Source organism: Monopterus albus, unplaced genomic scaffold, assembly GCF_001952655.1.
Source record: "Monopterus albus unplaced genomic scaffold, M_albus_1.0 scaffold29.1, whole genome shotgun sequence".
Lineage (NCBI taxonomy): Eukaryota > Metazoa > Chordata > Actinopteri > Synbranchiformes > Synbranchidae > Monopterus > Monopterus albus.
Genome location: NW_018127909.1, coordinates 4,261,870 through 4,281,951, shown reverse-complemented (window position 1 = coordinate 4,281,951; position 20,082 = coordinate 4,261,870). Strand labels below are relative to the sequence as shown.

The 20,082-nt window shown below is 40.0% G+C and overlaps 1 protein-coding gene across 1 annotated transcript; it reads left to right on the top strand.

The window, feature by feature from the left end:
* Nucleotides 1-250: 250 nt before the first annotated feature.
* On the top strand, nt 251-16,597 carry slc2a15b (solute carrier family 2 member 15b). The gene is made up of 12 exons (XM_020596295.1): nt 251-353; nt 2,644-2,742; nt 4,619-4,779; nt 4,926-5,047; nt 5,552-5,700; nt 6,276-6,408; nt 6,884-7,071; nt 11,755-11,865; nt 12,871-12,972; nt 13,382-13,457; nt 14,657-14,784; nt 16,388-16,597. Exons 1-12 carry the CDS (start codon nt 309-311, stop codon nt 16,595-16,597), a joined length of 1,524 nt encoding a protein of 507 aa, XP_020451951.1. The 5' UTR covers nt 251-308.
* The last annotated feature ends 3,485 nt before the right edge of the window (nt 16,598-20,082 follow it).

Below are 20,082 nucleotides of genomic sequence, written 5' to 3'. Positions count from 1 at the left end.
CTGGCAAAAGTCAGTCACAGGATGTGCAGTAAGAACTGTATAAGTACATTTTGAAGTGCAGGATGAACCACTTGGCTCATGTGATCGCTTATGGAGCGGAGCCAACAATTCACGGCTGGGGCGGGCCAGTTCCACAATGCGCTCCGGTGATTGGAAATTCTGTTCATCAAGCCACATGCGTCCTCCCGGACATGGGAGGGAACTACAAATGGGGGTTCAGGATGAAGCGTTTTGAAAAGTTGTGCAGATGAGCTGTTTCTCATCTCGAATGAGCAGATCACACACAGGGATAATTATTCATGACTTAAATGGAGGGAGAACTGTTACCGAGAAACGACGCAAACATCTGCGCGGTGAGTGCTCTGTTAAAACTTATAATTGAAATGGGGAGATCAACTTTTTTTATTTTCTTGTTTTCTACCGGCTCAGTTGAACAAAGTAGGATTTGATATTATACAGTGAACACTTCTTAGTCACATTTCCTAGATAATCTTGTAAGATCCTCCTGCTCTGACCTCACACCTGTCTTCAGTACTGTCAGAGACATCTGAAAACATCCAAATATGGCTCAGGATCACAGATGCTGCCTAGTGTTGTGGGGAAAAAAAGAGATGAAGGCATCTTAGTTGTCCTTGTGTATTTTATTTACCAGACAATAGCATTAGCACAGGAATCTTGATCAAAAGGTCACTGAACACAGAATAAAGTCAGCAAATGAGTGACAAGAATTAAGCAGCTGAAGTTATCTACTTATAACCCTGTGGCACACCCATTTTCAGGTGCTGTGCATAAGCACAGTACTGGGTATTGGGGCAACTTGCACCTGAGTCTGGCTGCACCTTACATGCTAATCAAGAACTGGTTTTACAGCATGTTATAGGCAGTTATTTCCATCACACCTGGGGGTGTTTTGACATTGAAACATCTCCTGTGTGACCTTTCACTATAGCTTGAGTCAGGATGGCCAGATGCTCACAGCCTAAATCAGACCAGACCAAAGAAAATATTAAAAGCAAAACAGCTATGGTAAAAGATTAAACACCTGGAGCTCTGACCCAAATGATGTAGGCTAACATATGAAGAGCTGCACATCTGACAGATGATCGATGAATGCTGACCGACCAGCATTGTCTGCCATGAGCTGTTTTCATGTGTTGTCATTTAACTCTCTCCATCAGGCTGCTACAGGCAAAATTAAGTTATTAAAGCTGTCTGTACTGTTATTGTTCAGACAGAGCAGAAGCCCTCTGCTCTGTCTGCTCTGACTCATTAACACCCCAGTATCTTATGTGTTCAGTGGATTCATTTGAAAAAAAATATATTAAGATACAATCATCTCGGGTTTTGTAAACCTTTCATAAAAATAACAAGACCTTGTTACCGGTGGGGTCACTGTGTGATGTGCTGCTACCAGTCTCCTGGATGCTTGAACCAAAGTTGTGGGTATACAAGAACGTATGATAATCCCACTGACCTTCTACCGTGGAGGTCAGCTAAGATCACTGTGCTGGAATTTAGGACGGCAGCTGAGAAGGTAGCTCCAGGCCAGTCTTCATGAACATTCAGTAGACTGCCCTTGGCCCTTTGAAGACAGAGCGGGGCTCATGTGACTTTGGATGTTTAGGCGGTCAACCGAAACAGTGGTGGAGGAAGTGCTCAGATTCTTTACTTAATTAATAGTAGCAATACCACAGTAACAATACCCTGTTACAAGTAAAAGTCATGCATTGAAAATGTGACTTAAGTAAAAGTACAGAAGTATTAGCATCACAATATACTTTAGGTAAAAAAAAGTATAAGTTCTCATTATGCAGAATGGCACATTTCACATTAAAGATTATAATTGAGGATCAATAAAGTCTGATTGTACAGTATTGTGTTTAATTGATCTGATTCTGAAAGGTAACTAGTAAGTACAATTTCTGGTTCTAAAATGTAGAGAAGTCAAAATATGAAGTGACGGAAAATACAGATACTCAAAGTACAGATACCTCAAAATTGTACTTAAGTACAGAATTTGCATGCACCTACTTGGTTTCTCTCAGCCACTGAACAGAAGTAGCTTATGTATTTACCATTTGTACGTAACTCCAAGTGGCCTCATGAGAAAACTTCTCTTCTTTCAAACTGTACACGAGCTCACTTTGGGCCTAAACAGCAAATCTGTATTTGATAGTGGCTCTAAACTACCTGAGATCTTTTCATCTTATTCCAACTGCTTCATCCAGAGCGGGCTAGGCGGATCTGTCCAAGTTTCTGTCACTTCTGATTCAGTTGCAAGCTGCTCCATCTGCTGCAAAGTCCAAAGATCACAGACTCCTGTCCAGCCTATATCTCATACATTATGAGCTGATGTCTTTAATAGCTTATAAAACAGTCTGATAAAGGGCACGTAATTTAGCTTTTGAGCATTAAACTAGTCAATAAAAGCACTTCTCTGTTGAACTGTTCGGTTTAAAGTGTTCTGTATAAGACAAATCCACTGACTAGGTTACAAAACTGTACATTTTAACGTTGGTTCTGAATTACCTCCTGTGATCTCACATTAAATCTAACCTCAGGGATTTTTCTTGCATTGGTCTAAATGTTGCTTTCAGACCTCTGAACCTTTCTTTGTTGTTTCTCTCTCTAACATTTCCTCAGCATCTCACAGTGTCACTGCTGGCAGTAACTTTCCTGGCCTCGTTCGGCAGCTCATTGCTCTTTGGCTACAATTTGGCAGTCGTCAATTCTCCCGCACAGGTTTGTGTTAATAAGAAATGGAAGTATGGTAGTTTCAGTGGGTTTAAATAGTGTGAAAATGAAAGAAGAAGTGTAGTTCAGGTCCTGTTCCTGAACTTCAGATAATTACATTATCTCCATGTAGTTTAGCCGGAAGACTAGATGCAAGGGGGAAACAGCTAGCCTGGTACCGTCCAAAGTTTAAAAAATACAGCTACTGACACCTCTAAAGATGACTAATTAGTATATGGTACTCCATTTGTTTAAGCTGTACACAAACAAAAATATAAAAATGACAGTTTGTGGTTTCATGGGAAATGCTCTCCCCTGCTTCCAGTTGCTAAGTTAACCACCTTCCAGCTCTAGCTCTATGATTAGTGCATAGATGTGAGAGTGATATCAATCTTCTCATCATACTATCAGCAAGAAAGAAAATCAGTTTATTTCCCACAATGTCTTTTCCTTTACTAAAAGTATGTCAGCACCATGGAGGCTTCAGACAAGAAACAGCAGCTTGCACAAGAATCTTGACCGTTTCACGTCCTGCCAAACATTCATCATGCAGGTCTCTCCCAGATATGCAGCTTTATCCATTGTGAAAATTTGTGAACCATGTAGCGTTTGCTAACTCCATGTAAAAACTGGTTAGTGTTGCAAATACTGCAAATTACTACTAATATGGTTAGTTCAAACCTTTAACCCTCATCCATGTGACTTGGGTGCCTTTGTAGGATTCACTGCTGTCATGACATTAGCTAACAAAATTAAAAGGCAGGCAAAGGTTCACTGAGGAGTTTTTCATAGTATATCTGCAGAACTAAAGACCTGACTCCATGTATCCCAGTAATCAACTTAGATTTTCAGAGCTAAACTTCTTGCTGTCCTTTTTATATGTTTATCGTAACCAGATAGCTGTAGTTAAAGAGGAGTGAGTTTGTATTGAGCAGCAGTACTACAATGTGCTTTTCAGTTTTCAGTTTTCGAATTCTTATCAAGCATGCAGTTTATGATTCCTTTCCTATCACATTAGATTTGACTTTGTGGGGGCTCGATGAACTTCCTCTTTTAAAAAAAGTCACATGAATAAGGTGCAGGAAGATGGCTACCTCACACTCGGATTGAAGCATCTCTTCATCCCTCAGTGCCCTGTAGAAATGGCAAGACTATGCTGGCATGTGGATGTGTTGAACTGTGGGAAATACTTAATGAGGTGATGTAAAATTTTATGGCCACAGTTTTAATGCTTGAGGTCTGAATGATGGGGTATATGAGTTAAATCTTGTTCAGTTTCTTTCTTTTTGCAATATCATGTTCTTATGTTACCTGGATCTCAGACTTAGTGTGTGTGGTTTTGTCTTGTGCAAAAACATAATTGGATTGATTGGAAAAATGAAGTAGGATATTTGGGAAAAGGAGAGGATATCTCGTAATTCTACATAATCTGTATATCGGAACCATGAAGGCCTCAGCCCTGGCCTTCAACATGTCAGGGCCTAAACCACCAGCAGCAGTGAATTAGCTAGGTAATGTTCTTTCTGTTCCCTGGTGTCTGTTCCCTGTGTGTGTTATTGGTTTGGCCAGCCAGTATATACAGTATGTCTCCCCATTTGTGTCATTTGGTTTTTGTTTGAGGTACTGTGCAATTCAGTTTGCTGTATTTTGAGTTTCTTTATCTTTTGTTGACTTCTTTTAGGGCCCAGTTTATTTGATATTGATATTGTTTGTATTTTTTTTTTCTTTACTTATTTTTGGGTGAATAAAAAATCCCATCTTTTTTTAAACTTTAAAAGCTGTGTCCTCTGCCTTACTGTTCAGTCCCCAAATCTATTTATCTAATCCCATGCTGGACATTGTTAAAATTAAAGTTAAATACTTTTTTTTGTTGTTTTTCCATCAGTACATCAAAGACTTCTACAATGAGACGATTGTAGAAAGCTACGGTTGGACTCCAGATGAGCAGTTCCTCACGGCTCTGTACTCCCTCACTGTGTCCATCTTTGCGATTGGTGGGATGATGGGAGCGCTGCTGGTGGGCGTACTTGTTACCAAATATGGGAGGTTAGAGTGTGTATGGATGATTCTTCTCTGTGTAATTCATGCTAAATGCATGCTTATATTTGTAAAATGCCATCAGCCTGTTCTTCTGGCAGTGCATCGTATTTATTGAGAAGGTTAAGTAAAGAGTGATCTATGTGTCCAAACAGGAAAGGAACACTGGTGAGATCCACTGTGCTGGTGTTCATAGGAGGAACCCTTATGGGCTTCAGCAGGCTGTGCAGGATGCCTGCGATGGTTATCGTTGGACGCTTCATCATGGGAGTGTACTCAGGGAGGCCTGCGGTGTCACTATTGTACTTGACATAAAACAGAAATGAGACGCAATTTAAGTGCTGACAGTTACATTTTTGCAGATTAGATGCAAAGCTACAACCGCATATTACACAGACAGATAAGTAGCTGTGGGTTTTAGCCCATGCAGAGCAGTTTCATGTGACCTTTGTTGACTTGTAGTTGTTTCATTTGTAATAAAGTTTGCAAATGATGAAAATTAGCTATAATCTTTGGTTATGTTGATTAATAATATTCTTATTGTATATTTATAATATACAGCATTTCAGGGACAGAATGTTAAAATCCTGGAGTTTTTTTTTTGCATAGAAATTTAATAGTTGACATTAAGAAATAATAGACACTAAATACAGTATCTAATGATATGAACACAATATATGATTTCTTCAGGAACCTAAAAAGTATCCTAAACATTCAAAAGAGAAATCCTATCATGAAAATTCAGCATGCATTTAAATTGTCGTATTCACTCTGTTTTCAACAGGGATCTCTCTCAGTGTGGTGCCCATGTACCTCAGTGAGATCGCGCCCAAGAACCTGAGAGGCTTCCTAGGCCTTGTTCCCACCATCCACATTTGTCTTGGCGTCTTCATCGCTCAGGCCTTGGGGCTCCCTGAGCTGCTGGGAAAGGTACCATGGTGTTCTGCACTTGTCGACTGTCATATAGTCTTTTCACCGAAAGACATAGATGTTATAACTCTCAGGTAGTAAGTTCTAAATTCAGCCTAGTCCTGATGTTGCTGAGAGTCTGTGATCCAAAAATGACCAGCAGCACAAGGGCCTGCAAACTAAACACTGACAAAGACTTAAACAGCCAGAACAGAATAAATCTGATGTCTATTTCTAATGCTTTACATATTGCTTGTTCATGCTATAACTAGATGATACTTCTTTAGTGGCTCTTGCTTCCTCTCCTCTCATTCATGTTTTTTTTCTATATGCGGTATCTCTTGATAAAATATTGCTCTTTCCATCTGCTCCCCTACACAATATTTCATAAAGAGGAAGGAGCACTATCCACTGTGAAGAGCAGTTACACAGACAACCTCCTATCACCTAGCTATTTTCTGTGGTTTACTTCGTCCAGAGATGCTTTTGCATCCTGTTTTACAGTATGTACATATTATGATACGTGGAATAGAGAGAGAGCTGCTGATTGTAATTTTTAACAAGGTGTTATTAAGCTGTTTCTTTTTTCTACACAGGAAGAGTACTGGCCTCTGCTCCTGTCCCTTGTGGTGTGTCCTACCATGGTTCAGCTGATGCTGTTGCCATGGTTTCCAGAGAGTCCTCGATACCTCTTCATAGAGAAGGGAAATGTGGATGCCACCATCAAAGGTTAGAAACCCAATTCTTCCTCTTCATACACAATGCCTAGAATGCTTGAACACAAATGGCATGATAGGATCCCAAAAAGATCTACTGTACCACTCACCCAAGCATGATTTGGATCCAAGTAATATTCTGGGTCTGCTGATCCAGATTGTTCAAATTTATAGGGCTTGCAGAAAACTTGCTACTGTGAGACAACAAATTTGAAAGTAAGATCAAATCCTAGCTGAAATGCTGCTGATTTATAAGGCTGTCAGCAGATGTATCAATAAAAGTTACTGAGCTGCACCTTGAAGAAAACCTCCATTACTGAAATATAGTTCTTCTTGAATAACTTTCAAACTAATAACAATAACAGTGTTATTCCAAATGCTAAGGGTAGGTTTTCATGGTCAGTGAATCGTATTATGAGGATCAAACTATCACAGGAATAATATACTTGTATTACTATATCTTAAAAGCTGTTCTTTCTGTTCCTTAGCCCTAAACTGCTACCGCACTAAAGGAAATATCCAGGCAGAAGTTGAGGAGATGGAGGAGGAAAAATGTTCTCTGTCCTCCATTCAGACCGTCTCTGTCTGTGGCCTGCTCATGGACCGCTGTGTCCGCTGGCAGGTCATCACTGTTGTGGTGGCCAACATCGGCATGCAGCTGTCTGGCATTGATGTGGTGAGTAGACATAGACTGTGTCTTTTTTGTCCTTGTGTGTGTGCTCACATTGTGGCTGTGCAAAGTCTGTGCAGTTATTATATGAGACTGAGAGCTCATATTGCTACAGTACCCCGCTGTGCTCCTCCCATCTGCACCTCCCCCTGTCTGTATATCACAGTCGTGCATTCAACCACTGAGCAACTAAGCAGGGGGCAACATGACCACGCCTCATTATCTCCTGGTGCTCTCTGTGTTCCCCCACATAAGAAGGTCCACCCATTCATACACAAAGTCAAACATATTCTTGCACTCATTGCTTCATGTGAATCTGAATGGAGACTCTAGGTGTGCTGGCTCGCATGGTGGCACCATTTCCCAGCGGGACTGTTCCCTGCTGAGTCCCACAGGAACACTGGAGGACCTCAGACATGCAGAAGAGCCCACATGTCCAAGCTCAGTGACACAAAGCACACAATTAAAATTCAGGAGAGCTTAAAGTGGAGGCATGCATCTTATAACCTTGAATGAATTACTTTATTTAATATGAACCCTGTGTCTTGCATACTGAGAAATAGCCATGTCACAAGATGCTTTCTCCAAAAAATAAATCTGATTTTGATTTCTCAGTTTTGATATTTTCCAAAAGGTTTGGAAATGGTTGCCAGGTAGCATAGAATTTCAAGGTTGAGGCTTAAATGGAATAACTAATCTTTTCTACTGTACAGTAAAACATGCAACCACAAACCAAACCTCCTGGTTGTGAAGAGTTGAATGATCTGGGAAGACCTTGGAGACCTTGCTGATTCTTTGAATTAAGAGCCTTCAGATTAGTCTCTTCAGACAGGTGCAGTGTGTCCTTAAGGTGCCTCGCTCTGGCTGTGTAACTGGTAAATGCATAAGAAGGACTATATCATTTGGATGGTTGAGGAGCAACTTGAGTTTGGCCTGGAAGAGCTGGAGAAAGTGTCAGAGGAAAATGTGCAAGGGCTGCTCTGTGTTCAAGATTTAGGCATGCGGAGCAGATAGCACATCTGTGTTTCCTAATTTTTTACCTGTCCAAATACTGTTTCTATGACTTGCACATCATGTTGCCTTTTTATCAAGCAGCAGTCTGACTTCGCGCCAGCAGGTGTGTCTGGTTGAAGATGGGGTGTGTCCAGGTAAATTTTGGACACGTTGGTAATTTGAGGGTGCACAAAGTGACTGTGCCACTGATCAGCAAAATGCAGGTTTGTGCTTGTTAAACCCTGGAACGCACGGCACAGGACATGCAAGGCTTTAAAAAAATAAAAAGACGACGTGTTCACTGGGTGTTGTGCACATCAATATATAGGTATGTATAATAAATACCATTTTGATGCTGCATCTTCACCTCGCACACAGGCAGAGACATTTCCTCAGTGGAAAATCTTACTGACCCGGCAAGTCTGCCAGTATGCTAGCAATCCGCCAAACGTTCAACTAATTGCATGTTACGCCCAAAACACACCCCTGCTTTAATGAGTAGATCAAGTAGAGCCCCTTTGCTACTTGCACGGTTGCTTGAACTGTTTTTTTCATCAACAAATTACTGAAATGAACATGGACACACCCAAACACCACTTGCGCCAGTGCATCTTAATCAGACGCTATGGATCTTCAAAACAGGGCCCTGAGAGTATGACTCTGAATGACTGGACGAAGAAGACTACTGAAAAATAAAGTAATTATTCTTAGTCCATAGAATCGTCTGTGTTTTATCAGTTGAATTGCCTCTGGTGTTTTTGCACTTAGAAAAGACTGTGTGCATAAATGTAAAATGTTTATTCTGCAAGAAATAACACAAGATTTTTATTGTATACCGGATTTCAGTTTGGTCTGAAAAACTATAACCCATCAGGACTGTATATACATAATTCATGCGTTCAAAACAATATACAAACTGTTTGTGCATGTTTTCTGTTATTTAGGTGTGTGTGCATACATCAGTGCTCCAATGCTGATGATATGCTCTACGTATGGTTACTAAATCAACAAGACAGCATTTAACTGTACAGATCACGATCTTGTCCACACCTCATCAATGATGGATGTTGCATCAGCAAAGTGTGATTAATGAGAATACACAAATTAATTTCAAGGGGAGCACTTGTCAGGAGTCCATATTGATGAAACGCTGTATCTCAAATGCATGAGTGATGGTTGGCCTGATGATAATGATCACTATGATGAATCACGTGGAAGCTCCAAAAAAGCAGAGTGACTTTTTGGCTCCTTAAGAAAGAAAGAGACAAACTTTCATTTTCAAAGTGTGTGTGTGTGTGAGAGAGAGAGAGAGATCTGTGTGAAGTTTTGTAAATTGTTTGCAGAAGAGATCACATCAATATTAGTAAAAGTTTTGAATTATGCACAATCCAAAGGAGATCCTCCGCAAACATTGTCTGGTGATATTACCTCTCCCCTGCATAAAGAAGCCAAAGAGCCAACTGAATGTGAGGGGTGTAGGCCAGTGAGTTTACTAGGTGATGATATGAAAAGATTGACTTGTACCCTAGCACAAAGACTACAGGTTGCAAACCTGATCAAACAGGGTTTATTCTATTTGGACAGGGACTAAACAATATAAGGACTATAAACATTACCTCAAGAGCACAAATGAATAAAAGCTCTCGGTTCTCTGGTAACTTCATTAGATAACGTTACGGCTCATGTGGAAAAAATAAAATGATACTGATATACTATCAAATGTTATGGGATGGTAGTAGACACGCTGAAGTATTAACAGGGAATTAAATCACTACGATTGGCTCAGTAACATTGCAGTATTAGTAGTCCAGCTGTATGCAAACAACCTGCTTCTAATAATCCAGTCTCCCAGATAGATGACCTGTTGGATCAACTGAGAAAATAAACACATACTGTCAAACTCTCAGCCGGACTGGAAATACATTTGCACATTCAGCTTATATCTCTTTTATAAAATATTGCTATGTAACGGGTGAATGAGGCTCAAGCAGAAACTGTTGCATCTCTTCAGTTTTCACTCCTGAATCTCATCCTGATACAGTGAGTTCACCAGTCTATGTCAGGGAGGTGGCGGCGGCGGCGGCAGTGGTGGTGGGGTGCATATATTTGAATATTCATAAAGCCTTGAATGCACAATGAAGGGCAAATGTCGAGACATATTACAGAGATTTGCTGAACATTTTTTAAGAAAACTTGTTAGACTATATGTTGTTTATTTATATGTGCAAATATAAATATAAAAATGTCTGTAGTGTGGAGCTTTCAGTCTTTGTGTTCCACCCTATGGTCACCGAGTGGGTAAAGATTATCAGAGTGAATGGTTGTTAATCTGATTTCTTCCCATTCAGAAGAGAGGTTAGGCCAGGCAACTATCTTAGTCTAAGTTTAAAAAGGGAGTTGTTTCAAAAGTCTACAGGGCACTGCAGTATGGTTTATATAAAGATTTGAAAAGGTGGGAAGGTGGAATTGAAGAAGCATTCATATTTGGCCATCAACTAACATAGTGCAAACTGAAGGGAGTCTAACTGGAAGATCTTTAGAATGTTCTTATAATGGCTAAATATGGAAAATACTGCTGATTATGTTGGAGGGGGTTGTAGCCAGTGGGGAGACCTCAGACACATACAGTATTATGGGCATGTATTACGCTACAAGGGTTTTGGTTGGATGTTCAAGAAGAACCCTGAAACTATTTTGGATATAACCTTAAACCTTCATCCAAAATTAGCTGTCTTAGGGACCCCTTTAGGAAACCAGATAATGAAAAATGCTCTTTATTTAATAAGAGATTTTTTAATAGCAAAAAATAAAAGTACAATGTTCTAGCTGAATCCACAAGCCCCTAACATAAAACACTGGAAAGAAACGGTTAAAGAGATGGTTATAATGGAGAAGATTACAGCAAAAACATGACTAAAAATGGATAATTTTATGGATAGATAATTATCATTCATGTGCTATGTCTAAAAAAGTAGGCTATAATACTGAAAAATAGTTTATTATTGTTTCTTTGCTGTCTTATGTTGTTTATTATTTTATTGATTAAAAACTGTGTCCATGAGGTGATACGGAAACTTGGATTAAATGTTGAGATTAAATAAAAAGTTACAAAGTGTGTATGTTTGGGGGTGGTGGTGCTATTTTATAGATGCTATACTCTGTGGATGGAACCCTTGGAGCACACTGCCTTGGTGGGACCAGAGGCTGGACCCTACAACTAATTTGTTAGATTTTATGAAAATGATGGGATGTAATGTTACAGCAACTATCGACTTTGGTTAGGTGGTAGGCAGGTCTGGTTAGGGTTAGGGTAAGTCTCCTGGAAATGAATATAAGTCTGTGTATAGACCCTGTAAGTGAAAACCACAAAGATGTGTGTATGAATATACATGTCTATTTATATGTCTATATCATGTGGACCAGATTTTTTTTTTTTGATGCTATCCTTTTAGCCAGTCCTCATAACTTTTGGAGTGTTAAACCTTGGTTTTAAGATTGTTTTTAAGTTTTAAACTTAAGTTTTAAGTTTACAGTTGGATTAGAGTCAGGGTAAGGGTTAGCCATTTGGTTGCGATGGTTAGGGGAAGTGTCTGTCCATTCAGTCAGCGAGTGTACTTATTACTAAAGTAAGATGTCACTATCTGTGGTCCAACATATTAATCATATCAATAAACCTCAGGTCACTGTCACTTTCAGATCTGGTACTACACAAATGACATATTTAAAAACGCAGGAATCCCAGAGCCTTATGTACAGTACACAACAGTGGGAACTGGTGTCGTTGAGATCATCTTTGGGACACTGGGGGTGAGTTGACATGACCACACATGAAACACATTATGATGAGATTCTTATATCTCTATTAAGTGGTGCTAGTTTACATTTATTTTATTTATGCTTTTATTATTATATATTTAATAAAATAAAAATATTGCTGACTAATCACTAAATTAATGGTTTCAGTCATCAATCAATTAAAAATGCAAAGGATTAAAATCTGTTATGGATTGTAGAACAAATAGCTTTTGGCTTTTGTACAAAATAAGACAAAAGCTATGTGAAAATGTGGCTTCACTCTGATGGTTTCTTGTTGGAAAGGACCATTTTTACAATCTATTGAATAAGGCAGATTAATATAAGATAATTGTTAGTTTCAGTTCTGCTGTGTAAGACTGAGAATGAATGTATGTTCCATGTCAAATAGTTTGGTCTCAGTCCAAACAGATGTGTTTCTCTGTATGGAGATTGAACTCTTTACCCACAGAACTGAAATTCTGACTGGGATTATTTTAAACCCATGTTGAAATGTTTTTAAGACGGATCACTTGTAGTCGCAAATAATCAAACTTTTACTGTATCACTGTGTTTTTATTGTACATGTATTTTAATTGTGTTGTATATTTGTATAGAGGCACATCTAGGGAAGGTCGTTGCAAACTAGCCTAGCTTATTAAGACTCTAGCACTGTGCTCTGTACTAGTCACTATAAAATTAAACAAATATGTACATGAAATGTACAATAATCTAGAATTTTTACTTTATTTAAAGACTGTTGTTACTATTGCTTTATTAATTTCTCAGGGACAGAACATATTGATTGATATGAATGTAATGTTAATGTGCCATATTTATCCAAAAGGTTAATTTTTGATGAACATGGAATACACGCAGTACTCCATGTCTGTGGTACACCAGTAAACACTAAACAGGCTGAAGATTTATGAGGATAAAAACACGAGCGTTATTTTTTTCTTGATGATGTCTCGTGCAGCCAGCCAATCACAACAGATTCTGCCTCTGTCCATCTTGTAGTGTTTCACCATTGAGCGTCTGGGCAGAAGATCTCTAATGATTGGCGGCTACCTCTTCATGGGACTCTGCTGTGCTGGGATCACAGCATCCATGCTCTTACAGGTGAAGTCCTGCTGCTGTAGGGATATATTACATCAGCTTGCAAACAGACATTTTTTTTTGTCTTTTCTTTTTGCATGAAAACATCTATAAGACTATAGCATCTAATGGTAAAATAGCAAACATTTACCATTCTTATAAAAATAGTTCTCTTTAGTAAACTATAACCAACTGAGTGAAGTCTGGAAATTCATTATTGGCTTATAAATAACAGCACACACAAAAACAATAGAGTAATTATGAAGTAAATGTCAGCAGCTCCACATGGTGTTAATCATGCTGCTAATATGTTTCATATGATCAAAATTTTTAAATACAGTAAACTGAAAAATAATGACAAGCTGTGCAAATTGTTTACCAGTGCTTACAACTCGTGACTTCAGACTCCTGACTTGTGTTTGACCAATCACAGGCACAGCTGTCTTTCATGCACTACATCAGCATGGGCTGTATTGTCGGGATTATTGCTGGCTTCTGCATAGGCCCAGGTAAATCTTGGGAGTCCATCTACCCTCTCTGCATCCAAAATGTAAACTCTTTGAAACACTTAAATTCAATTCAGTGTACACACACTACTACGATGGATTTTGGCAGCCCTGTGTGTAAGGCAACACTGCTCCCTGCTGGATGCCTGAACAATGGCACCACATCTAAAATCCAAAAGCCAACATCCCTCCCTCCCTTCTCCTCCTCTGACTGTGAAGAGATATAGTATTTCATTAGTCTTGTAGATTAGAAAATCATAACTGCCACACTACATCCATTCCCACCGCCGTTTGTACACTGGATGAGTTGAGTGGAGTGAATTAAGAGGCGATAGTTTACAATGCTGGGCACTACGATGAGTGGACCTGTGAGGATGATGAATTAGGACAAATCTGGTTTACATAACGTCATCTGTCAAGCTGGCAAAATCCATACCTCGGCGCGTGTACGAGGATTTCTGTTGCTGCAATTAGACTTTTAATGGCTCATTGTTCATAAGATAGCCATGATGAATACGGTTTCCTTGAGATGAAACCTTGCATGCACAATGACGCCCCCCATACATACCACAGATGTTGACAAATGGCCTAGTTATTGATTTGATGATATTAAACCTTTCTCTATGCAATTATCATGCACAGATAATGAGGACATCGTTTGGAAAGCTCATCATTTACTAATGCATTTTTCTCCTTCATAGCTTTCACTTCTAACAATGAAGAATTATGTGTTTAAAGCTAAGACAACTTCTCATAGATCCTTCGTATCAAACTAATGAATTGCACAAGTCTCAGCTAAGCTATTCCCTTTCTTCTGGTTCGGAGTTGGAGTTTTGCCGACTTGACAAACATCTGCCTGTCTGGTCAGCCTACGATCACTAAGTAATAATGAACACAGAATGGAGTACATATAGAAACAAAATGTAATATAATAGCACTGTGACTTGAGGAGAGTGTATCATGTTCTATTTACATTGAATGACTGCCAAAGAGTAGTGGGAATATTGATCAACTCATCAATGAAGTAAGATGCTGATGTTAATTTCACAACACAAAGTGGGTTCATACAACTGCATCGAGAAACCGAATGTGATTTATATTATGACAGGTTTATAGGTAGATCAAAACAATAGATGAATACAGAATGTTACTAGAACATGTCTTATGAAGTGATACAGATATGTTTTGTCTCTGCTGTGTAGCTGGTGTCCCTTTCCTGATTACTGCAGAGTTGTTTAAGCAGTCGCACAGACCAGCTGCTTACACTGTGGGTGGTTGTCTCAACTGGTTGTTCAACTTCGCCATCGGCTTCATCTTTCCATTCCTAGAGGTACGTCCTGCTTACATCCACTAAGAGTGCGTTTCACATTGTTTTTCTCAGAAGTCATTTTGAAGTGTAGGTGAATGACCTTTGCCATATGACATTTATTTGAATCTTTATCCTATTTGCCACTGAGGAATTTGAGTTCATCTTGACCTTTCATCAAGGATCAGTTGTGGCTCTATTTGCAGTGTCAGGGTTGTAATGATAAGGGCTGTCTGGTTTGGTTTGAGTAGAGGAGACTCCCCAAATACCAATAAAATTACCAATTAAATTCGTGACCTTGCTGTCTCTCATTGTCTTCAGTGTTGTTCCAGGTGAACAGACTCAAAGGACAATGATCTGTCTGTCCTGTGACTTTGGAACTCTGCGTGAGTTCCGGCCATGTGATCATGTGATTCTGTCATCAGTATTCTCTCTGTTTTACAGAAAATATGTAAAAGCACAGCGTTAGAGCTGCCAGAAGCCTTAGAGCTCTGTCAGACTCTATGCAAGCTTCACAGCTATGAATGCTTCCAGATACATAAGTAGGGTTTGGTGTGTACTTGCATAGCAAAATGTGTCATCCGAAAATTTGTAACATGACACACGTGTGAGTGTTATTTCACCTGTTTCCAATAGTGGTGCTAATGCAAATACTCTACTCGCACTCTACTCTGAAGTCTTTGTCACAGAAGAACTATTTATGATGTTTGTCAGCATCTTTATGACATGCCAAAATATGCCTTGTTTTTCTTTTACCAGCTACAATGTAGCAGAGGCAAAATGATGCATCCAACTTTGGCAACAGATACAGTATATCATGTGAATTGATTAAGGCCACAGGTCAGTGTGCAGTGCACTGCATCTGCCAAGATGCAGGGCAGCCACTGCTTATATGTACATAAATAAACTTGTGTGACCCTTCAAAGCTGTGTTCATGTAGTTTACTCAGAGTCTGAAACAGCCCTTAGTTTTCAGTTGGAGCTAGACCTAGCAGTTTCACCTTGCCTTTACTGTAATGCTAATAATATTTACCCAACTCTGCAATTCCCCTCAGATTTGCAGAGCATTTTAGCATCTTTCAGCTTGTTTTGGTTTTGCGGCGAACCTCTGACCCTCCGGTTGGGAGACGACTGCTCTACCCACTGAACCACAGTCACCCCAACATTAATACTAATTAATGTTGCTTCATTTCTGCTGGATGTGTAAACAGGCAACTGTTTAGTAACATGTCAGCCATAACAAATTTAAGGTGATAAAATGTCACTGCTGTTTACAGCTTCACCTAATGGCCAAAAAAAAAAAAAAAAAAAAAAAATTCAATTAACCTAACATTTCTGAGCCCCTGGCTTTTAATCTAACTAACCCATTAATATCAGCCATATGAAAATTGATCATATTTAGGCTCAAATTAATGTTAATTTTATTAGATTCTGTTAGTTTTCATGTCACTATTGATGGATCCTATTTTAGCCCAAATTTTATGGCTCCTAGCAGTTAACAACAGGTGTTTTGAGATGGAGAGTGTCAGTGATCTATGACATTATGTGACCAAATTTGTCTCATTTTGCTTTCATTGCTTTCACTATTTAAATAAGTCAAAGTTACAGCAAGTGCCCTCCCACCACAGATGGCTGCTGGTCCTTATTGTTACCTGATCTTCTGCACAATCTGCTTGGGAGTGGCCGTCTACACCATCGTCATCCTTCCTGAGACCAAAAACAAAACCTTTATGGAGATCAGCCAGATGCTCGCCACCAAGAACACCATCCTTCGAGAGGAGCTAAAATTGGCTGTGATGAATGGCTATGGAACCCTTGGCCACCATGAGGAAAAATAAGAAGCCAAGAGGAGGTGGGCCCACATGTTAATGATGGTTTCTTTTGACTAAAGAAACTACAGTAGGTGTGTGAGGTGGAACCACAGAAATCTGTTGCTTCATGTGAAAACTACAAAGACCACTGCATTCATTCACACTCCATGAAATTGGACTTGCCTGGTCCAACTGTTGTCACTTTTTTACATGCACAGTAATTCCTGCTTTAGCAGTTAATTTTTAGTCAAAGTGTAGGTCCTATATGTTATGTGATATAGAAGTCACATGTTTCAAATCAAGTCACATGACAACCCATTATTTTGCATCATAGAGCATTTTTACAGGAGCTAAGTTAGTTTCTCAGTTTTAATCTCTGCATTACTTCTTTGGAACAGTTTTTAATTCAGTTTTGAATGCCTTCATTTTGTTGCTCGATACAGAGCTAATCGTATCATAGCAATAACACCTCTGAGGCAGTGCTTCCATCAGCATAGTGGCAGAAAGTATGAAAACCATTTCTCTGATGTTTCACACAGTGGTTAAAGGTCGAGAGTCGTGTGGATAATACAATATTACTTTATGTTTACACTGTTCAGCTCAAGGTGAACGTCTTGACAAAGAACCTGAGCTTGTGTTTGCGTTGTCTTTCATTTCTTCCTTTGTTCCGTTTGACATTTTGTCTCATAAGAGCTGGATATTGTGGCTACTGTGGTAGTCATGTCCTGTTTAAATATATGCAAATGATATAGAACTTCTTAAAGAGCTGTACAAGACCACCTCTTATAATCTATGGTGGAGTGACTGGAAACTCATTTTTCTTTTATACTAATGTACTGAACCGTAAACTGCTTTGTTCCCTGGGTGTCATAATTGCAAGCAAGCTTCCACAAATGAGAGCAAGAGCATAGTCATATACTGTAATCTATAATCCTGCTTTACCCCACTGTACCATTAAATATAAAGCGGCTCTTCTGAGCTTTCACAACACTATAGTTTCTTTGGGGGCCAGTGTTTCCTTCACACTCATCTAACTGTGGTGACATCACTAACTGGAAGTTGTATCCATGCACAGAAAATTAAAATACAGAGAAATATTATCTGGCACAATTGCATCTCACCCAAAACTATCAAAGCTGAAAATATAACTTGCAATTACAGCACAAATACTTATTCACCATGAAAGAAATTCCCAGAAATGCGGGTCTTAAACAACCACAACCATAATGATTCCCAACACTGGCATATTAGGCAAGGCAAGGCAGCCTTATTTATATAGCACATTTCATACACAGAGGCAATCCAACATACTTTATTAATGTAGAAGAAACACTGAAAGTCTGAAACACTTTAACTGTGGACAAAACAAATAAAGGTACCGCTGTCTAATAAGGCTGTGTAAAGTTGTAAGTTGTAATAAAAAGATTGATTATTAATGATTATTAACAGATCTTAAAAACATCAGTTGAGAAATATTTCCTGAAGGTTCATTTAGTGGCTGATCTAGAGCTTTTGATTGGTCTTCATCAGCAAGTGGCGTTTGCCCTGTTGTCCTGGAAGTGAATATTGTCCGACATGGGGAAGAAGCCCGCAGAAAAATTTTGCTTTAGTGCTTTGTAGATCAGGTACTGAAAAAAGAATCAGAATCAGAAGACACCTATTGGTTGCTACGCTGTTACCAGTCCATTTGGCTGGTGTTTGTCCATCCTGTTTTTGGACAGTAATGTAGTTATACATTATGGGAAGTCATTCAGTGTTCATGGGACTGAGACAGTCAAAAATGTTAATATTGTAAATGGATTTGGCTCACAGCATCCACTGGAGAGGTCTTCCCGATCATTTCAAGAACTAAAAAAACAAAACAAGTGTCAAACTGAAGTCGGATTTATTAACTCTAGGAGGCGGTACACACAGGAAGTTGTTTTCCTTTCTTGGACTGACTGGAAACTGGTAACAGAAACTGAAAGCATGTGATCTTATGGCAGACAAGCAAATGAATAAAAATAATCTTGTTAGTTTGTAGTTCCCTCAGTGAATATGACATGCTCTGTCTGCATTTAAACGAGACATTCTGTGAATTAAAATCGTACTAAGAGAGACCAGCTCCTAATATTTTTATCATTGACCTCACACTGTGTGTGATCACAGTGTGAAGAAGCTTTGCGCTGTCCGTTGAATATGTAAAAGTGTCATCATCCTGACTGCAGCTATCTGCCAGGGTTTCAAATTTGGCATACCATGTGAGATGCACTATGGTAAATTTGGGAGTTGTACAGCATGTTGAAGGAGGGGAGATCTGCTCCTCTCACTGTCATCACTTCCCACTGCCTTTAGGCTGGCTGATCCATCTGTCAGCCCCTGCAGAAGGGCCCTGCAAACCCCCAGCTGGGGCAGAAAGGATAATGTTGTCACATCCCTGCTTGTCCTGATGCCACTGAGGAGAGAGAACAAGAGAGAAGACCAGGCCAGCGTTAGAGACATCAACATGTCACATCTGGATTGTTGTGCGGTATGATGCAGTAGATTTGAGCGTTACAGCATTCTCAAACATGGTTTCCTGCCACAGAAAGAAAAGAAAAGGCTGAGGCAAGCTAGGTGATGGAAGGTCAACCTTTGGAGTTGTTCATTTGCTGCTGAATGACAAATGGACAAAAGAGTTTCAGTCCAGAGAGAGAAGCAAAACCAGGGACTGTGTAGTTGTTCATATGTAACGTCACTCTGAAACAAAGGGCTCCTTGTCGCTGAGACTACAGTATATTTCTGTGGATAATGCCACAGCATTGTGCACATGTGAAAACACACTCACGTGCAGGCTCACTCCGCCTCGGGCAGGCAGAAGCTATAAATCAAACAAATAGCATCACAGCCTGGCGAAGGAAGCATTCCAACAGATAAAATGTTCTCCCACACAACAAAGCCACACTCACTGCGTAATTAATTGCAACAAATTACCTCTTCCTCTCCCTGTCGGCCCCCACCTCGCCTCTTTTACGGCACTGACAAGCGCACAACACGCTCATGTGCGCGTGGGTTCGAGTATGTGTATGCGCGCGCAGTGCACACTTCAGTGCTGCACCGGTGCATATACACTGACACGTACTCGCGCACACTCGGCCTGCACCCTTCATAAGTGCTTTAATGTGGCTTATTGCAGTGTGCGGTCCCCTTAGCCGTGGAAATATTCGCTTGACGGATGTGCTTTGTCGCCGGCGCTCCCCGGCGGAGGGCGGCTGTCAGGGAGGAGATGATAACATTAACAGGGAGGCAAGGCGATGACAAATGCCTGTTATCAGCGAACGAGGCCGGTGACAAATCGAACGGCAGCGCCCAGGCAGCCCCTGCGCGGCGTAATAAAAAAGAAGATGGATGGCACACCCAGGCAGGGCTCGCGTTAATGCGATTTCCACTGCTCTCCCTGACTCCCAATTAAGGCTGGGGGTGGAGGGGTGGTGGTGGTGGTGGGGTGTTAGGGAGGATGAGGGAGAGAGAGCTGTGGAGCGCAGGAGAGAGGA